Source organism: Saccopteryx leptura, chromosome 5, assembly GCF_036850995.1.
Source record: "Saccopteryx leptura isolate mSacLep1 chromosome 5, mSacLep1_pri_phased_curated, whole genome shotgun sequence".
NCBI classification, from domain to species: domain Eukaryota; kingdom Metazoa; phylum Chordata; class Mammalia; order Chiroptera; family Emballonuridae; genus Saccopteryx; species Saccopteryx leptura.
This window is the reverse complement of record NC_089507.1, coordinates 220,817,940-220,837,281: the sequence shown is the minus strand read 5'-3', so window position 1 is coordinate 220,837,281 and position 19,342 is coordinate 220,817,940. Positions and strand designations below refer to the sequence as shown.

The window sequence follows — 19,342 nt, the reverse complement described above, 5'->3', positions numbered from 1 at the left end:
CTCAGGAATCCAGGGGCAGAAACTCATAGTTTATCCTCTCACCAGGCGGCCAGAGCAAGCTTCCAAAATCAATGAGAACAGTCAATAGACTCTTGCAGAGAGGCCTGAACCTCAGCTGAGACCCCACCCCAAAGCCAGAACAGTCCCCCACTCAGGGGCTCCAGTCCTGAACTCCCAGAAAGACACATCGTGGGCTCCAGCGCCCACACAGCCTGCAGGACATAGCCATGAGTGATGGGGAGAGTGACTAGGCTCTGTGGGAGCCACCGAAATGTGGACAACTATGAACTAACACACCAGTTTGGGCCCAACAAAAACTGTGGCATGAATATACGACTTAATACATTCCAGAATAGACTGAGGAGCACACAAACAAATTATAGAATAAACCGAGACATAAATTGGTTATAAAAATAGTATGAAATTAACAAATACACAAATAGATTACAGAAATCCAGAACCCCAGAGGTTCAGGGTCCAGCAAAGCCGGGGTCTGATCTTGCCAGACCCCTGAAGCTCCATTTCTGGCCTGGAAGAAATGAGGTCTTGCCCCTGTCTGGGAAGACCAGCGGCTGTAGGGGGTGGGCCACGCAGAGGGAAAAGGGCTTCACCACAAAGGTCTCATTGCTGCGCCCCTGCCCTTAAAACTAGCCTCCAAAGACCCACCCAGCGAGGAAGCTGGGCACCCAGGCTCCGGAACCGTGTGTTAGGGATTCCCAGAAAGGAGAGAAAGCGCACCGGGGCTGCAAAAGCTGGCAGTCGCCGCCCCCACGGTCTTCGACCCGCTGGGGCAACTGCGATGATCTCACCCCCAGGATGGCGACGCTTTCCGCGCACCTGGGTCCGGGTTCCATCCGCGGCCCAAGCGAAGGGCCGCCCCGCCCACGCTGAGTGGGGAAGGGGCGGGGCTCCAAGTTGCGGGGCAACTGCGTCTCCAGGCGCCGGAGAGAACAGGCTTTGTTGGAGGCTCAGACCCGAGGAGACAGAAAGTACGGGGTGGGGGGCGGGACCTGGCTCAGGGTCTGGACCTGGGGTTCTGTGGGCTGGACCCCGGCAAGGGCGGGGCCCTGCAAGGCTGAGTCCGGACCCTGGGGTGTTTCCCCCCCCCGTGGGCGCCCCCCCTTCTATCTCCTTCCTGGGCCCTGCTCTCCCCCCTTGCTCCCTCTAGACGCGGCAGGGGACAGACTAGGACGATGGGGTCGAACCTGAAGCAAGACAGCTATCCATGTGTCTCTGACCCTCCTCTGGGGTTCCGGTGGGATGGGGGTTTTCTGACTAACCGGGGACCACGGACACGAGGAACTGGAGCACAGTGAGGGGCCCAGCGTTGTAGGAGAGGGTCCACCAAGGCCTCTGAGAGCGGTCTCGCCTGGACTCCACCCCTAGGGAGGGCCTAAGGTCCACTCAGGAGTCTCGGCATATTTTCAGTGGGCAGGAAGGGAATTCCTGGAACTCGACAGGATCAGAAAGTTCTAGCTGATCGCAGGACTGAGTAGGGAGGCTGCAGGGATGCATGCGAGGGGGGACTACAGGGGCCAAGCCAGACCAGAGGGGTGGGCGGGGCCGACGGACACCATTCGGGCACCCACCACGGGGTGCCCTCTTCCCTTGGCAAGGCCGAGGATGCACCCGCCGGCGGCAGAGGAAGCCGGGCGCAGAGACCCGCGGGAGCGAGTCGGGAAGGGCGCGCAGGGCTCGGGGTCCCGTGAGAAGAGCGACAAGGAGACGCCCGCGAGAGAGCCCCCCAAGCCAGGCTGGACCCTAACGCTAGAGAGGCTCAAGTCCATGCGCCCCGAGCAGCGTCACCACCACCTGCTCTTCGGTGACTTGCTTGAGGACGTGGGCGCAGGCGCTTCCATCTTCCCGCGCGAGTCCGTCGAGCTGGGGTACAGTATCCCCGACCCGCGGACATGGACGCCGTCACTCCAGCCGCCCGCGGCGCGCCAGGACGGGCTGTTCGGCGCCCTCAAGGCAGCCGAGGCCCGCGGACGAATCCGCGCCTTGCGGATGCGCTACACCCACCTGCGGGTGAGACCAGGGTGTCAGAGGCAGCGGGCGGGCAGGCGGGAAAGTGGGGCGCAGGCCGGCAGGGCGGACCGGCCCGGACTGCTGAGGAAAGGCGGGGGGGGGGGTGAGGACTGGCTTGGGGCTCCCTGCGGAGCCGCGACGGCGGACAGGGGTGGGGGTGGGGCTGCGGGAACGACACGCCCGGTGCTCTGCGGGAGAGGGCGAGGCCGAGCGCACTTCGAGTAATCTCAGAAACACCGCACGCCCCACCCTGACCCGCAGGCGGAGGAGATCTTGCTTCTCATCCGGCGGCAGAAGTCCGCGCGTGCCGCCATCCGGCTGGAGCTGTTCCTGCCATCGCAGCTGAAGCCCACGCGGATCCCGGACCCGCTGGACCGCCAAGAGGTTCCTGAAAGCCCGGGTAGGGGCATGTGGGGAGGAGCGCTCTCCTCCCTGCAACCTGGCCTGAGCTCCTCTCCCCCTCACCCCCACAGCGGAGGCGCGTGGAGGCCATCCTGGAGGAGAAAGTCAATGGCAGCAATTTCCTGCATTGATGGCGACCCCATAGTGCACGACCACGCCCCACTCTCCCACATAAAATTCTCATTCTGCAAGCACCTGCTGGTCTTGACGCTCTCCTCTCTAAGTCTCCCTAAGAGGGAAGGGGGGTATGGATGCAGCCTCTTGCATATCGGACATCACAGACATGGGGCTCCTGCAACCAAGCAGGAAGATGCAAATAGGCAGGCGTCAGAGTAACTGGACAGGGATACCCTTAATACCCAGATCCAAGGCTGCCACCAACAAGCAGCTCCTGCCCTATGAGTCCACGAGGACCAGGAGAAGGGACAAGAAGAGCCTTGCTTAGCAACAGTCACATTCCCAGAAGTAAGGAAGAAAGTGCAGCCCAAGTGGGACCCCAGATTTCAGGTCATCCCATCAGAGAGGATCAGAGAAGAAAGGGACACCCTGGGCAGGGGAAGTGACTGCACAAGCCAGAGCTGGCCTCTGGAGAGTCAGCCATGCTACGAGGTCCTCCAGAAAACTCAATGGTTGGGAAGGGGAGACACTGGCCGGGAGGCCCCTGCTGCCCTGGTTCTCTTTTCCATCCTGAACAGCCTCCTCTTGCCCCCTCTTCATCTCCCTTACCCCTCCCCCCCCACACACACACACACATACACCCGAGGACACGAGGAAGGAAACTGCCCCTGTCCCATTTGGACAAACCCATGTCCTGAAAACCTCTGGATTCTGAAGAGCATCCAAGTTTCTGGACAGACCTTCAAGAATACTCTTGCTCTTTGCAGAGCCTGGGACTTCCTTCAGTCACCCCTCCCAGCCCCAACCAGCAGGCAGCAGGCAGCAGGGGCTGCAGAAACTGACAGGTCCCACCCCTGCCAGTGGCTTCTGCTAAGTGGGCTGAGGCAGAGAACAATCCTGGAAGGGTGCATTCTTGACCTGCTGACATTAGAGCTGGGGTCTGGCAAGGAATTCTGCTCTGTGACAGTCCATGTGCCTCCCTGACCCAGCTCAGGATGGGGACAGCCGCAGGGCTACCTGGACCTTATTGTGCCCTCAGCAAGCCCTTCTCCAGCTGCAGTGACCTTTCGCCCTCTCTGGGCTATGGCTGCCTTTGGCCCCGAGCATACCCAGAACTGTGTGTGGAGCTATCTGGCAGCTCCAGGAAGGTGGGATGAGCCCTGTTTGTGCTGGTGGGAGGGAGGCATTCAGGCAGGGAGGGAGAGAGAGAGACAGAGAGAGAGAGAAGGTGCCTTGGATCAGGGACAGAGAGACAGAGATGCAGAGGCAGTCTCTGTCGAATGGTGGCCACTCGCATCCTGACACGCACTAGATGACAGCCAGCCCTGGCCCGGCTGGCCAAGCTCCCTGCAGTCTGCACACCAGCCTTCTGTCTCTTGGGGATGTACTGAGTGCCTAGGATGATTTCATCTGTTTAGTAAAAGCATATTTCATCACTTCTTGAGGTCTCAGAGGTCTCCCTCAGCACCATGCCCCCTACACAGAGATTACTCCATAAGGAGGGGTCACTCTGCATTAGGCAGACACCTGAGGACAGGGGAACAGGACAGATGCAGACAGCCCTGAAAAGGCCAGCAAGAAGGTTGCCTAACAGATGTACACCAGGTGTTATGTTGGCACTCATGGTGCGCTTTGATCCCCTGGCAGGGAGGAGACCCTAGGTCTGCTGAGGAGGCCAAGGACAATGCCTGAGGTAACGTGGCAGGGCCTGGAGGTGGCTGTTGCTATGAGCTAGAGAAGCATGTGAGTCAAGACTCAATGTATTAGTGGCTGTGCAAGATCAGGTTGGTTCCCAGAGTTGCAAGCTCATGCTCTGGACAGGTCTGGGGTTCAAATCCCACCTCCACAATGACCTGCAGCATTGCCTTGAGTCGGTTTCCACCCAGCCCACATGGGTTCCTCCAGTGGAATATGGAGACACTCCACAGAGACTAGCCCTAGAGAAGGTGTAGGAAACTCAGAAGGGCCAAGGCAAAGGGAATGGAGGGCAGGTCCAAGAGGACAGTGGACGCGGGGGAGTGGCCAGGGTGGGGCAGAAGTGTGCAGACCCCCACCCACAGCCACCTGCCCCACACATTCCTTAGGAGGTGGGTGGAGATACCACACCAAGGAATTGGCCTAGCTATGCAACCTTGACCAGGTACTGGCTTTGTCTTTGTAGGGCTTATCTTTGAGGACTTATCTCAGCTAAAGAAAAAGCAGCTGCCTCCTGTCTGGACAGGCTTCCAGCCTCTTCTCTGTCCTGGCCAGCCTGTCAACATGGCAGCCAGGTCCCCCAGGCCCAGACTCCAGGGACCAGTCACCTCTCCTCCTTGCCCTGCACCTTCCTCCAGCAAGGCCTCTGCCCTCCCAGGCCCTGTCCCCGCGGCCCCCTAGGCTCCCTCCTAGGCTCTCCCTGCTCTCTTCACCTCTCACCCAGTCTGTAGTCTGTTTCTTGTCTGCTCCAGGGCTGGTCTGTCTTGCACACTGCTATGTCCCACTGCCTGGCACACAGGAGACATCCAGATATTTGCTGAATGAAGAGAGCCTGTAAAATCTCCACTTCCCTTCATATCTTGCAGAGTTCTGGAAACATGCACTCACTTGGGCCGGCTTGTGCAATTGGAAGTCGTTTTGTGAGCAGGACCTGGCACGAGGAGCTAGCGGACCAGGCTGAGTGCCTGCACGGGGTTGGTGGGGTGGAGGGGACCAGCAGCTATACCTGGTCTGAGATTAGGAGAATACAGACACCCTGTAGGCCCTTTCCAGAGCACCATCAGGGGACCTCTGGTGATTCCAGCTGCAAGAACACATACATAGCCCCAGCATCTACCGCACCGCAGCCCAGGACCCCTGCCTCCTCCTTGGTAAGCCCCCTACAGCACAGAGACAGCTCTGGGCTAACTCCATTTTACAGGTGAGGGCACACCCAATCTGGGAGAGGCGGGACAGCGCAATCAAGGGGGAGTCTTTTCCAGCGGCCTCTTCTCATTCAAGCGGGGCAAGGAGCCTGTGGGGACGCCGGAGTCTCTAGGGCTCTTGTGCCCCACATTGGACCAGCGTCACATGGCCACCCACATGAATGGCAAAGCCGGAATGGCCCGGCTGAGCTGAGTCGGGGGTACGGCCACACCCCCAGCTACCACAGAGCTAGCTCAGGCCGCCCTGGGGCTAGAGGCTCCAGTAGCACCTCACCTCCACTGACTAGCCTACGCGACGGTGGGGACCGAGGCGCCGGGCTGCACCGGGCGGGGCGGTGGGCAAGGGGCGGGTGGGGCGCAGAGACTGCCAAGCGCGGGGCGGGGCGGGGCGCGCCGGGCGCCTCCCAGAGCAAGGAAGTCCCTGCCCCGCGCTTTGGGGAAGTGCAGCCCAGGCGCCTGCGCACACCACCCTGCGCCCCGTCCGCGTCGCTCCGGCCGGACCTCGGCGCGCGGGCCCCGAGGCGCTGCGGCGCGGGCAGCTCGAGAACGCGGCCGGTGAGTGCGTGCGCGGCGCTGAGGACCGTGGCCCTGCCCCTCCCGGCCCGGGTGCCGCACGGAGCGGTATCCTGGAAGCAGGCTCCGGGATCCACACCCCAAGGACTGCCGCCGCGGGGTCCACGTGGACCCTGGGCCGCTGCGGGACTGGAGCCCGCCCCCACTTCGCGTGGGGGAGGGGGCGCTGCAATCGGTTCCCGTTTTCTGCAACTCAGCCTAGGGAAGTGATTGCTCAAAGGGGGGGCCGGAAGAACCCAGGTTTCCGCGTCTCCCGCCCCCCTCAGCCTGGTGGGGAGGGGCCGAAGCAGGACACCCTGTCCGCCCCCGCTCCGTTGAATCTGGCAGCCTCTCAGCTCTGCAAGTCGCAGGGGAGGCGCTGCGCCCCCCGCCCCAGCCGATCGGGCCCTGGCGCCGGCCTTTCTCCTGAACGCCACGGCAGAACCTCCTGCAGTCTGACTTGAGTCCCTGCTGCTGCAGTGCACGCCCCTTCGGCAGCCAGGGTGGGGCCCAGACCCAACCTGGCCCCTTCTGCCCCCACCTCGCCTTTGGGTCGCTGGTGAGTGGGGCGCCATGGCAAGTTCAATGAGGTAGGGATGGGAGCGTCCGAGTCTGGAGGAAGGGGTCCCTGCAGAAGGAGGCAGGCTCCTCCAGGGCAGACGCTAACAAAAGAAAGAGGGAGAGAGAAGTGAATCTCTCCGCCTCGAAGGTGGGCTGGGGGTAAGGGTCACCAGGATTAGGAAAATTGGCTTGCCTTGGAGGAGCTAGTCTGGGGCTACCCCACCAGCCTAGTGTGAGGGAGCAAAGAGGAAAGGTTCTGAGTAGAATCAGGAGGGAATGGAGCCCCTCTGTCAACCGCCCCCTCCCAAAGGTTATGGCATTTTTGTCTGGGATTGTCACATTTTCTCATTCTTTTTTTGGACTGGGCGGGCTTGGGGACGTTCTTTTTCCTTCTGTGGAGCAGAGCAGCAGCTGCTCCCAAGGGAGCCTCTGTCCCCAGAGGCTAGACTTGCTGCCTGTCCAGCTTCTTTAGTCCCAGCCTGGGGGGGGGCGGGGGCGGGAGGCAGGGGTGCGAAGCTTGGAGGGGATCAGGAAGGGGAAGGCGTCCTCCGAATGCTGGGGTGAGAGGCAGGAACCCCAGTTCAAACCCTATACCCATCCAGGAGAGAGAGCAGGTCCCCTGGGGCACAGGTGTTCCCAGCCAGCCTGAAAAGGGTACAGGGAGTCAGGTTCAGGGGTAGGTGACCAGGTCCAGGGACTGCAGCCTGAACAGCAGTGAGTGGTCCTCCTCTGCCACAAACTTGGACCCTAGCAGCCATACCCTCAGACAGGTCCCTTTCAATTCAGAGCTGAGTTGGAGATGGCAGTCCAGGGGTCAGGGGGTGGGGGGTAATAGTCTTCAGGGGATAGGGGAACAGGACTGGGTCCCTGCCCCCACTCAAGTGGGTGGGGGTGCAGAGGAGGAAGAGCGGTTCTGCCTGGGGAAGTCACAGCAGTCTGGGGTACGGCTACTAGACCTCAGAGGTTGCCACACCCCTTCCTTTCCCTAGAAACTTGACCCCTGAAGGAAAGGCTGTGAGGCTGCTGCTTCCCCATCGGCTGGCTAGGAGACTGTGGGACCAAGTTTGAGGGGCTACCCCACTGATCTCAAGTGGGTAAGGGGCTAATGTCCCAGGGGACCCTGCACCTTGCCTTCAGATTTGGGTCAGGGTGGGGGCTTCTGTGTGCCCAATCCCTGGAGGCACGGTGCCCTTAGTGTGCACAGAGCACAGCTCACACAGGGTCCTGGCCCAGGACCTGGCTAGAGCCAGAATGGAGCTCTGCTCTGGGAGCTGCCTGGCCTGGGAACTATAAGGGGGCTGTCCCGGGGACATCCACCCTCCCCTCCTGACTACAGAGAATGAACCAAAAAGAATTACAAGGCCCCAGCTAAGCGATGAGAAAGTAATGTGCAACCAAGTTGTGAGCTTCCTTCCTGCTAAGACAGATGGGGGGGGGGGGGCGTTCAGGAAGGTCTGCATGGCAGATGTGTAGGGGGTCCCCAGACCCTGTGAGGCCGTCACCTGGGCTGAAGTGGGCACAGCCAGTGGCAGTGGTGGGGAGGAGTTCAAAACTGCCTCCAGGGAGCTGATTGGCTGTCCGTTGTGGCCCCTCGGATTCTGGGATCTGCGGTTGGCCTTGGGGGGAGGGAACACGCACAGAGATGCTCAGCCAGCACACAGACAGCGTCCCCATGCGCCTCCAGCAGAGACGCTAAGAAGTTCCCACCCTTTGCCTCCCCTGGGCACCCTGCAGCTCCCACCCTGGAGCACGACTCCCCCACCCATTGCTGCCCGCTTCCCCCAACTGGTGTGGTATGTCCGCCCTGTGGTGAGGCAGCGGTTTCCGCAGCCTCGTGGGGGCAGGGGGAAGGCAGGCCAGGAGACCTGGGCGGTAAGTGGCCAGCTGGGAGTAGGGGCAACCGTGGACCGAAGGCCGAGGGGTAGTGGGTCCCCGGGAGGCTCGTGGCCCTCCTCATCTGCAGCACCAGTTCCCATACGCTCAGGAAGTCCTGATTCCTTTCCCACTCAAACCCTCCATGCTTCAGGCGTAATTTGCTGCCCCTGACTGAAGTCCCAGTGAACAGATCCAAATGCTCGGGGCCCACAGGCAGATCTGGATTCCTGGTAGGAAGCAACCCTCCCCACTACCCCCGCAGAAAACCCAGGATGGAGGGAGCTGGGGTGGGAGTTCTGAATGTCTGACCACCACCCCTGTGCTCCAACCTGATCGCCCCAGACTCTTGGGGCCCCCAGCCCCCTTGGGAGGGGCCAGGAACCGGAAACCAAGAAAGAGGAACCTAGGCTTCCGGCTTCCCAGGGACCAAGCAGATGGGGTTGTCTCTGAGCCTCTTGTGGATTTCTTATCGGGGACCCTCCTCACGACCATGCCCCTTTGCTGGTGTAGGCTGGGGTGGGGGGTGCAGGCCTGGGAGCAACCCCTGCAGGGGCTCTGGGAAGGAGGGAGGCACTCTCAGAACTCCTCCTCCTTGGGGGGAATATACAGGGGCTGGGGTCTCAGGTCTTCTGAGAACCTCGACCTCTCTTCTCAGGCCCCCAGGTTGTGGTGAGGGTCCCTAGCTGACACCACGGAACGCGGGCGACCACCTCCACCCACCCATGCCCACCGCGCATGAGGCAGAGACGCAGGTGTGCCACCTCCACCCCTGCCTCTGGACTAGGGGCAACAAAAAATTGAGGGGCCCTCCAGCACCTGGGAGGCCAGAAGGGTACCACCCTTGGGACCATGGCCACCAGCAGGCAGCCCGTGGGGAGAAGTGGGTGGGCCCAGGTTCAGGCTGGTGGCTGAGGCAGCCCCCCATCTTCCCCCAGCACACAGGGCCCGAGGAGGCAGACCAGCCCCCCTCCATGTCCAGTCATGCGGCCCCCCCGGCTGCCCCCAGCCGCAACCCCTGCTGCTTGTGCTGGTGTTGCTGTTGCAGCTGTTCCTGGTATGTGGGGTGGGGAGGGGGGGGCTGACCAGACCTGGGCCCGGGCTCCTGCTCCCTGACCCTTGGGTGGCTTCTGAGGTGTCACCCACAGGCAGGATGCCCCTGCCACCCACAACACTTGTCCTGGACGTCAACAGTGTTCGGGCCGTGGTGGCCGGTGGCCAACACCTAGGCCCGTACGTGCGTGATGTGTGTGTGCCTCTCCATCCCTTTACTCAGCATGTGCTTACTGACACGGTTGACAGCCAGCCCCTGCTGGCCCTTTGGACCCTATAAACAGCAAGATGGAGGGTGCTGAGCCAAGACCTGGCCCCAGGACAGTGGGAGCAAGCCTCCACAGCAGCGTGCTGGAGCGGGCATGGGTCCTCCAGGTGGTCCCAGTGTTTTCTAGGCACCTGGGGAAGCTGTTTTGAGTTTTTGTGCCTTTCAGGGGCCTGGTCCTACTCAGGCTTCCAGCCTTTACCTATTGAGGGGACAGCGCTGTGGGGAACCAAAAGTGACCAGATGACCTGTGAGCAGCCAAGGCCTGAGCCCAAACCTGAGATAGGAGGTGGCCTGGGGGTGGGAGAACGTTAACAGTTTGGCTTTAGAGGGCTAGAGAGGGGGTGGGGTCAGGCAGGAGGCTAGGTGCTGAGTTGTTTGTGGACACTTTGGTGTGAGGGGTATTAGCCATCTCAGTTGCCCTGAAGAGATGTCTACGTGCAGGTATGGGGTGGTAGCTAGCCCTGACATGGTGCCACAAGCCAGAGGAGGGAAGACAGACCCCTCAAAAGAGTCAGCCTCCCCAGCCAGGGGCTTCCCCATGCCATCAGTGGGGCCTCTAGGAGAAATGGGGGCAAGGTCAGGCAGGGGGTGCACCAGGAGCCCCTGAAGGCACCCAAGGTGAGAAGACAGTCGAGATCCTGGATCAGACGCGGCTGGTGGCCTGGGCCCTGGGGCTGGGACGAGAGAAGGAGCAGATCTCGGGGTGCTACCCATAGTAGGTTCACACATTCAGACACGGGTCTGTGTGTCTGCCATCAGGAGTGAAGGGCGGCGGCAAGCATGGCGGGCCTCAGGGGAGAGCAAGCTCCAGCCGCTGCCCAGCTGCGAAGCCTGGTGAGTCGGGGGCCGTGTGTGTCTGGGCTGGGGTCTGGGGAGAGGAACGCGCATCTGACCTGGTGGCTGGTGTCCCAGCAGCACACCGAGCCCCGAGGAGGTGCAGAGCTGGGCGCAGTCCTTCGACAAGCTGATGCACAGCCCCGCAGGCCGCAGTGCGTTCCGGGCGTTCCTGCGCACGGAGTACAGCGAGGAGAACATGCTCTTCTGGCTGGCTTGTGAGGAGCTCAAGGCAGAGGCCAACCAGCACGTGGTGGACGAGAAGGCGCGGCTCATCTACGAGGACTATGTGTCCATCCTGTCCCCCAAGGAGGTGAGCCTGGACTCCCGCGTGCGGGAAGGCATCAACAAGAGGATGCAGGAGCCGTCGGCGCACACGTTCGACGATGCCCAGCTGCAGATCTACACGCTCATGCACCGGGACTCCTACCCACGCTTCCTCGGCTCCCCCGCCTACCGCGCTCTGCTGCTCCAGGGCGGCTCCCAGGCTTCCCACGAGGCCTAGGCTGCCCCTGCCGTGTGCAGAGACTCCAGTCATCCTTCCTGTGTGGAAGCTGGTATAGGGCTCACCAGACCCAGGCCATGGGGACCAGCCCAGGCAGGAGCTCCAGTTGCAGGGCAGACTGGGAGCCTCCCCCACCCCGGGGACCTAGTGCCCCGAGGTCCTGCTGACAGGCCGTGAGCTGCTGGCCAAGGGCGCCTGCCTGCTGAGAGGACCCTCCGGGAGGCATCTTAAACACACGGCCTCTCCAGACCCCTTCCCAGGCAGCTGGGGGACTCAGGAAATGCCTTCAGAGAATAGGACCTCTGTACTGTCTCATTTGGTGACTTGGTGAGACCCTCCAACTCGAGCTGTCTGCACCCCAGAATCAGACCCAGAACCTTCACCAAGCTCAAAGCGACAGGAACGTTTCTTCCTCATTCATTAACTTTCAGCCTGGAAACATGTCCTCGCTGTGTTTTATCAGAAAAAGAGAGGTTTTCATATTTATCTCCATTTCTCCTTTCCCCAAAATAGGATGCCTTATTACTGAAGATATTTTTAAAGCAAGTCTCTCTTTCCACATCTCAGACCAAGGCAGAGGAGCAGCCAGGCTCTGAGGGGACCTGTCCCATGAGCTCTGCCCTACCCTCTCCCCTCAACGGGGGGCCTTGCACAGGTGAGGGTGCCATGAGGTGTGGCCACCACAGTGCCTCACCAAGCTGGTGATGCAGCCAGAAGCGCTACTCAGGCCTTGGGTGGGCACGTTACTAGAGTGCATCTAAGGTCACCCCTGGAGGCTGGCCTACTGGGGCAGGACACATGTGGGTGACCTCCCCAAGGGTACCTGGGAGCCAGGCACTGTTACCTCCACTGTCTCAGGCAGGTGCTGGCCACCCTGATCCCTGAGTTTCCAGGATGCAAAGTAATTTGACCTGGGAACTGGTCTAGGGTCCAGCCCCACCCTTATGCCCTTGGAAGCCAGGCTTAGCCCTGAGCCTGAGCAGTGGTGCCTAGGGAGGGAGACCCCTCCCACCCAACTCCTCCAGTGCTACTCCACCAGGGTCACACCCAAGTATCACCTGACCCCAGGAAGGAGGGTTGTCCCCAGGAGTAGTGGGAGGGCCAGTTCACAGCCCAAGCCTGTGTGCGTGGCCCACCAGGACCAAAAGCCCAGGACAGCATGGTGGCAAAAAAGAAACATTTAATTTGGGGAGAGGGAGAAAGGTGCGTTGCAGATAGGGAGGCAGGGCGTGCGGCCTTCTGGGGGTGGCCAGGGCACAGGGCAGGTCTCCAGAGAAGCTGTGTCTGTCGACAGTGCGAGAGGAGTGACAGCCAGTACTGGCCACACTGCAGGCATGTCTGCACAAGGGCTCAGCAGAACTGCAAGGAATGGGAGGACAAGCATCCAGCCACTCGGAGGCAGGGGAGGGGTCTCCACTACCCAATCCAGAGCTCTCAGAAGGCTGGCTGGGCGCGACTGCCACTTAATACCATGGAGACCCCCACTCCCAGAGAAGGGGGCAGGGGCCCTAGGCTCACCACCTACCTTCCAGCGGTTCCCACACTCGTTGCAGACAACAAATGTGGTCATGGGCTCATCGGAGCTGCGGGTCTGCACCTGTGGGAGGGCCATGGTGAGGGGACCACCAGCCCCAGGGACTGTCGACTGGAGCAGGAGGCCCCAGGCAGCAGGTCTTCCCTGGAGTCTCAACCGGAGAAGCCACCCATGCTGGCTCCAGCTCTGGGGCCCCTGTGGGTGACCTGTGCTGAGGATGCCCCAGAGATCCCAACCATCCAGAGACCCAGACCCTCTCCTCTTACCAAGGCCCTGACATTTCCTGGGGTCCACAGAAGCGTCACCTCCATGGGTCTGGATGTAGCCCTGTAGCCACTGCCAGACAGCCCAGCACAACCCCTCCCACCAGTAGCAACAGTCCTCAGGGCCCCTCCATGCTGGGTTGGGCCAGGTCCAACTTCAGTGCCCACAGCAAGTGCCCCCCACCCCCCAGGCCCCAAGACACTGCTTTCTAGGGACCAGGGGTCCTGGGCAAAGGGGGAGGTCCCACGGGTGATTGTCACTCCCTGCCTCAGGCCCCACCCCTCGCACTCACACCACGTTTCCAGGCTTGAGAGTGTGGACCCCCCCCCCCCCCCCCGTCAGTTCTGAGGACACAGGGCCCAGAGGGTGGCAGCCGCACACCTGCGTGTAGGTGCAGTTCTTCTTCCTGCACTTGCCACAGGTGAACAGGTCTGTCTGCGTGCCGCCCGTGCGGGCCATCTGGTGCTCGCGGATGGCCTCCTTGGTCATGGCCTTGCGGATCTCCTTGAGCTCGTCGCTGGCCATCTCCTGGAGGAAGGGGCGCTTAGCCTCCTTGCCGCAGCTCCGCAGGGCAGCCCCGCCCCTCCCGAGGCGAGGGGGTGGGGGGTCACCTCCGACGTCATCACCGCGATCTGCTGCGGCGTGATGGTGCCGCACAGCACGTTCCGCCGCAGGTCGGGGTTCTTGGCGTCCTTGAGGTTGGAGATGCGGCTCCTCACGCGGTTCTTGTACTTCATGTCCGTGTTCCCCACGTCCCGGAAGATGCGTGCAGGCATTTAAGGACCCATCGGAGGCCGAGGTCGCAGCCCTCCACCCACACTACCGAGCCAGGAAGGGCCTCCCCTTGGGGTGGGGTTTGCTGGGTGGCAGCGGGGCTGGGAGAAGGAACCCAGCACCTCGGGGTCAGTCTGTCCACCCAGGCCTGGCAGTGAGCTGAGGGCTGCGGGGCAGTCCACCCTGGCCCCAGGCCCAGCTGAGTCCCAGCTGCAGGCTTGAGGTCCTGGGAACCCAGGCCCACCCTACCACCCAACAGCCTGGCAGTCACCAGGGCAGCGGCCACCAGGGGGAGCTGGTGCTGGTGGGCGTGACTCCCTCTGCAACCCTAACCCTCAGGCCCTGCACAAAGGATATATTCCTCAATCTGGGCCGACAGGCGCTCGCAGTCTGCACTGATGGCCATGGGGTCGTCTGTAAGAAGCAACGCTGACCAGCCGTCCTCCTGGCTCCACCCACCACTCTCAGCCCGCCCAGCAAGGTGGGGGGGCGGGGGGGTCACACAGTGGGCTAGGGACTGGGCCATCCCCTGAGCACTCACCGTCCATCTGCAGGGCAGCGGTCAGCATCTCACGGCATTTGTTCCGCACAGCGTCACAGGTGACTGGCACCGGAGGAAACGTGGTCATCCTTGGGGTCGACAGCATCCTGGGCAGCTCCGGCCTCTTGCAGCTGGAGAGACAGACCCACTCAAGCCCTGTGCACTCAGGAGACACCAGTCCCCAAAAGCCAACATCACAACCAATCTCCCCTAAGTCCCATCTGCTCCACCCTGAGAACAGCCTGCAACCACGTATCTGCGGTCCAGGCCAGCATGCCCCTAGGGTCAGCCCACCTAGCCAAAGGCAGTAAGGCCAGCTGGGTGGGGCACCCCACCTTCCACTGGGGGCACAGTAGGGATAGCATTGCTGTCAGGGAGACCCAGATAATGGGGTCACACCAACCAACACCAGCTGTCAGGTCAGGGAGAGGTGGGTGGTGCTGGGAGTCGTTCAAGACCAGGTCTGCCCACCAGTACCGGTGCCCCGCCCTGGGCTGCCTGCCATCCTGGCTACATCCACCAGCCCTGTCCTCATGTCCCTGTGTCTCATGCCCCATGATGGAGGGAAGAGACCAGCAGTGAGAAATGCCAGTTCAAGGGTGTGCAACTCAAGCTGGTCACTGAGAACCAGATCAAGGACAGGCCTGGAGCAAGGGCAGGAACAGGGGCTCCCCCGGCCCCCAGGGCTGTAGCAGCTCTCTGCAGGCCAGACACAGCCCTGCTCCTCAGACGGTGAAGGCAGAAGACCGTGTCCAGAGAGCTCTGGAGGGAGGTATACCCAAGAGGACAACCAGGACCGTGTTCATGTGGCCTCAGCCTACACAGGGCGCCGAAATCAGCACCTTCATGCTGAGCAGCTAGGTCCCAGGTGGCGGATGTGTGCACCTGCCTTCCAGGTGTGCTACCTGGGATCCTTGGCCTCGGAGCCCTCCTTTGAGGATGTGGGCAGAGGCGTGCTCCTCCTCCGCTCCCTGGCTTTGGCGTCTGAAGCATCTGCAGGTGTCCAGAAAGGGAAACAGCACCAGGCCAGAGAGGGGAGATCACCACCAAGGCACAGCCTCAACCAGCTCCCCACCCCTAACTGGCCCCCCAGCCAGGTCCCGGTGCTGAGCCTTCCTGCCTCAACCAGCTGAGGCCCTCTCCCGCCCAGCAGACTCAGGAGGACAAGCCCCCACACCCCTTTCCTACAGATGCCCCCTACTCAAGCAGGCTACCTGTGGGCCTTTATGGGGTCCTCCCTGCTGGCCATCCTGCCAAAGGGTACTGCCTTCCACCCAGAGTGACCCCTGAAAACACACACACACACACACACACACACACACACACACTACCCCTCAGTGACGGTCTCTACATGTGAAGCATTTGAACTTGAACAAAGGCCAGTCATTGCAGGCAGGCAGGACATGACCATTCCCCAACTGGACCGCAGATATTACAATGAGCCGCCGTCCACTGAGCATGCCCCCCCACAAGGCTCCTGTGACCCCAGCCTGCACTGGGGACCTTCCCACCAGATGAGGAGCATCCAACCCACCACAATAGACACACTTTGTCCAACACATGGCCCTGTGGGCAGGCAGGACTTGAGGGAGCCCCCAGGTATAAGCTTCTGCAACCCCCAACCGCCCTGCTGTCCCCTGAAAAAGGCTTCCCCTTTCCCTCAAAGTGGGAATGCCCCTCTCCCTCCTCCTCCCTGCCCCTTCTCCCCTGACTCCCCACCCTCCTGCTGCCCTGACCCCTTTCTCCTGTGTGGTTTCCTGGGCCCTGCACCCACCCACGCTCAACTCCTCCCTCTCCCAGCTCTACAGAACCCCTGCCCCTCTCAGCCCTGAGCCCAGCTTCCAGGACTAGTCTGTCATCCCCCCATTCCCAGGTGGCCGTGACTCAGGGACAGCACAGCCAGCACCAGCGAGGTGCCCCTTGCCCCAGAGCTCAGCCTGTGCTGCCTGACGCGCACCCAGCAGCTTCTTCCAGGACTTGATGAGCGACTTGGCCAGCGCAATGACCTCCTCGTCGGAGCTCTGCTTCCGTAGGGCGTTGACAGACATGCCAACCCGGGTGGACTGCAAGGCAAGTGTCTGGGCTGGGGCCACCAGTCAGACCCTCCTCAGACCCTTGGAAGCTCCCATGGGGCAAGGGCTAGGGGTCAGCAAGAGAAGGGAGGACCTCTTCCTGAGGACGACTGCCCCATTTGGGACCTGGGGACCTCTGTGCCAAGGTCCAGGTGGAACACCCCTGCATGCCCCTCCCCATCTCAAAACAACAGAAAAAGGCAGAAACAGTCTCCTCAGGGAAGTCAGTTGTGCTAACCAAGGGCAGGGCACGGGCCCAGGAGCTGTCCCGGGCAGGGAACGCACGGGGCCCTACCTGGAGCAGGTGCAGAGTGACCGGCATGGCCTTCAGCTCCCGCAGCAGGTCCATGGCTCCCTCCTAGGAGAAGGGGGGACCTCCATGAACAACCTTGAGATCTCCTGGACAAGCCCACCTCCAACCCTCGAGCATGGGGACTACAAGGCAGGGACAACTTGGAGATCCACCTGGAGTCAGATGCCCAGGGAGAACTGGGCACTGTGGGTCACGTGACTTCTCACGGGCATTGGATGACGGGAGGGCCGCAGCCAGGTGAAGGGTTAGCCTCAGGGGTGCACACTCCCCTGTGTGCTACCATGTCCATTGCCCAGGGAGATTGGGCAGCCTCCTCCCAAAATGGCCCACCCACCATCTGAGAGGGCCTGACCCAGGACCAGTGGGTGTCCCTTGCTGAAGCCAAACCCTCGGGGTGCCTTCACCAAACTCACACCCAGCATTAGCAAATCCCACAGCCCACCCCCACACTCCCTAGCAGTATCTCCAGGACTCACTTATTACCCCGTGCCTGGACTACTGCACAGACTCCTGGTCCCCTTTCTCTGCCTCACTCCCCCGCCACCTCACATCTGTTTCCTCAAAGCCCGCACACAGTGAGGCAGTTCCTCAGCGTTCCCCGAGTGTGCCAAGCTGGCCCAGAACCTTCACACCTGCTGCTCCGCAGCCAGGGGCATGTCCCTCCCAGGATGTCCACAGATTTGTGGCCTCCTTCCCTCCCTCTCTCCAGAGTCTCGTTTGAAGGACACCTTCTCAGCAACCACACCTCATGCAGCACCCCCTTCTCCTTGCTTTTCTTCCCTCTACAGATGCCGCACTTTTTAATGCACTAATGTTTTCATCTGTGTGTCTCTCCCATGACACAAAGAGGCAGAAATGACCCCACTCAGCCACCCCAAGCTGTAAGATCCTCAGATGTCCTGCAACCCAGGTTGTGGGAGGGCTTGTCCTGCCCTCCTCCACCAATCTGCGTGGCATCTTTGCTCGGGCTACAGTCCTAGGGTGGCCTCCTCAGAGGGGACAGATGGTCACCAGAGCCAAGGGCACAATGCCATTCACTGATGAGCCTCCTGGAGACAGAATCTCAGGCTTCGCAGTGCCAGCTTTCTGGAGCTCCAGATCAGAGAGTAAACAGAATTCCTGGCTTCCCAGCATGGCCCCCAACTTCCCTAAGGGGCCTCACAGGCAGCAGAATCACCCGCAGCCTCTCTAGCTCTCCCTCCCCACTACACATCACCCCTACCAGAGCCACCACCCCCATTCAAAAGTTTGCCAGCAACAGCTGCTCTCCTCCTCACTCTCCCCGGGGGCTCCAGCAGGGCTTCCACCTGCATACCCCTCCCCCCCCATTCTGCCTGGCCCCACCTGTCCCTCCATTGGATTCCAGGACCCATCTCTATTCCCATCTGGGGGATCTTTATTATTATCTCCTTCACAGGGGAGGGAAAAGAAGCTTCTTTCTCTGATCATCTCTGGAAGAGGCTCCAGGCTGTTCCCACACCCCTGCTCAGTGCTGCTCACTGCCTCCCAGGAGACTGAACACAATGGGGGGGGGGGGTGCTCCTTGCTGGTGAACAAATAAGTGGTAGCCAGCACCTCTGCCAAACCTGGGTCAAAAGGGACCCAGACTCAACCCTGCCCAACCAAACCAACCAACCCAAACCACGGGGATAGGCACATAGCTCTCGGGGGGACTGCAGGGATGGCAAGCCTGGGGCCCCCACTCTGCCTGACCCCGACACCTCAGTTCCGAGAGGAGAGAGTGGGTGGGTGTTTACGAGACTCTCGGGAAGCCGGCCTGGGCCCCTCTCCTCCCACCGAGGATGCTTCTGCGTGAGGGCGCGCAGGCTGCCAAGGCCTGCAAGCTTAAAGGCCGAGGGGGGCAACCGGAACCCCATCTCCAGGCCCCTCTCCGAGACCGTGGCGCAGTCTCCCGCAGAGGCTCAGAGCCGCGGGAGGACAACAGGCCCAGGCACCCGCAGCCCAAGCGGCCGGACCTCCCGGGGCCCTTTCCCGAGGGGTCTCTATTGTTCGCCCACTCCCCAGGTGCTGCTGGCCGAGTCCTGGCTAAAGAAGGGAAAGCGTTTATTAGGGACACCTCGTTCTTGCGGGGCAGAGAAGGAAAGGCCTGTGGCCGGCGCAGGGGCGGGGACGGTGAGGGCCGCAGGCCCAGGCCCTGCAGGGATTCCAGGGGGAAGCGGCCGGGCACACACTCCAACCTCGTGCAGGCCGAGCATGGGGCCGGGGCCGGGGCGCTGCGAGCATGTCCGGGCCGGGGCGTCGCGGGCCCGGGGGGCGGGGTGCGGGCGCCGGCCGGCTGGGCCCCCGGGTCCGGTGTTAGGGACAGGGGAGGGGCGGGGCCAGGCCTGCGGTCGGGGGTCTGAGTCCAGAGCGGTGGCTGCGGGGTGATGGGCTGGCCCGGGACAGGGGTCTCGGCCACCGGCGGGGTTTCGTCCTGCCCCTCGGTGGTCTCCCCAGCCCTGACGGGGTTCAGCGGGCTCGGCGGGGCGGGGGTCCCGGGGACCTGGCGGCCCGCGCCCCTCACCGCGCTCTTCTTGGTCACCATCTTGTCCAGCCTCCGGGCGATGCGCGCAATCTCCTCCTCCTTGCCCATCATTGCCTCAGGGGCAGCGCCCCCAGCGCCCGCCGCGCCAGCCTCAGCCTCCCGGCTCGGACGCCTGCCCGGCGGTCGCCGCCTCCCGCACCCACCGCAGCCGACGCAGCCCTACCGCGGGAGGGAGACCCCTCGTTCAAACCCTCGGCCCCCGCGCCC

At 62.0% G+C, this 19,342-nt stretch overlaps 3 protein-coding genes across 13 annotated transcripts; 2 read left to right on the top strand and 1 right to left on the bottom strand.

The window, feature by feature from the left end:
- The first annotated feature begins 902 nt into the window (after nt 1–902).
- Nucleotides 903–2,580, top strand: LKAAEAR1 (LKAAEAR motif containing 1). The gene is made up of 4 exons (XM_066386383.1): nt 903–989; nt 1,617–2,028; nt 2,290–2,412; nt 2,502–2,580. Exons 2-4 carry the CDS (start codon nt 1,624–1,626, stop codon nt 2,559–2,561), a joined length of 588 nt encoding a protein of 195 aa, XP_066242480.1. The 5' UTR covers nt 903–989; nt 1,617–1,623; the 3' UTR covers nt 2,562–2,580.
- Nucleotides 2,581–5,882: 3,302 nt separating this feature from the next.
- On the top strand, nt 5,883–11,606 carry RGS19 (regulator of G protein signaling 19). 11 transcript variants are annotated; one of them, XM_066384473.1, is made up of 7 exons: nt 5,909–6,558; nt 7,550–7,650; nt 8,587–8,665; nt 9,091–9,187; nt 9,371–9,489; nt 10,513–10,587; nt 10,666–11,606. In XM_066384473.1, the coding sequence occupies exons 4-7, from the start codon at nt 9,158–9,160 to the stop codon at nt 11,090–11,092; spliced, it is 651 nt and encodes a 216-aa protein (XP_066240570.1). In that variant the 5' UTR covers nt 5,909–6,558; nt 7,550–7,650; nt 8,587–8,665; nt 9,091–9,157; the 3' UTR covers nt 11,093–11,606. The 11 variants fall into 11 exon arrangements, with proteins under 11 accessions (XP_066240576.1, XP_066240570.1, XP_066240568.1 ...); XM_066384471.1 differs by lacking the exon at nt 7,550–7,650; XM_066384481.1 differs by lacking the exon at nt 7,550–7,650 and having other exon boundaries at nt 9,091–9,267.
- A 649-nt stretch (nt 11,607–12,255) lies between these two features.
- TCEA2 (transcription elongation factor A2) lies at nt 12,256–19,342 on the bottom strand. The gene is made up of 10 exons (XM_066386381.1): nt 19,115–19,342; nt 16,573–16,635; nt 16,163–16,268; nt 15,111–15,198; nt 14,206–14,336; nt 14,022–14,078; nt 13,502–13,656; nt 13,272–13,418; nt 12,618–12,689; nt 12,256–12,451 (listed from the first exon to the last, which is right to left on the bottom strand). The coding sequence occupies exons 1-10, from the start codon at nt 19,184–19,186 to the stop codon at nt 12,443–12,445; spliced, it is 900 nt and encodes a 299-aa protein (XP_066242478.1). The 5' UTR covers nt 19,187–19,342; the 3' UTR covers nt 12,256–12,442.

Coding starts and splice junctions, on each gene's coding strand:
- LKAAEAR1 (XM_066386383.1), top strand. CDS start 1,624: ATGCACCCGCCGGCGGCAGAGGAAGCCGGGCGCAGAGACCCGCGGGAG. Junction 2,029..2,289: donor TGCGCTACACCCACCTGCGG/GTGAGACCAGGG, acceptor CCTGACCCGCAG/GCGGAGGAGATCTTGCTTCT. Junction 2,413..2,501: donor ACCCGCTGGACCGCCAAGAG/GTTCCTGAAAGC, acceptor TCACCCCCACAG/CGGAGGCGCGTGGAGGCCAT.
- RGS19 (XM_066384479.1), top strand. CDS start 9,158: ATGCCCACCGCGCATGAGGCAGAGACGCAG. Junction 9,188..9,370: donor CGCATGAGGCAGAGACGCAG/GTGTGCCACCTC, acceptor ATCTTCCCCCAG/CACACAGGGCCCGAGGAGGC. Junction 9,490..10,512: donor TGCTGTTGCAGCTGTTCCTG/GTATGTGGGGTG, acceptor GTCTGCCATCAG/GAGTGAAGGGCGGCGGCAAG.
- TCEA2 (XM_066386381.1), bottom strand. CDS start 19,186: ATGATGGGCAAGGAGGAGGAGATTGCGCGCATCGCCCGGAGGCTGGAC. Junction 15,199..16,162: donor GTCCTGGAAGAAGCTGCTGG/GTGCGCGTCAGG, acceptor GGACACCTGCAG/ATGCTTCAGACGCCAAAGCC. Junction 13,419..13,501: donor TCGCGGTGATGACGTCGGAG/GTGACCCCCCAC, acceptor CCCTTCCTCCAG/GAGATGGCCAGCGACGAGCT.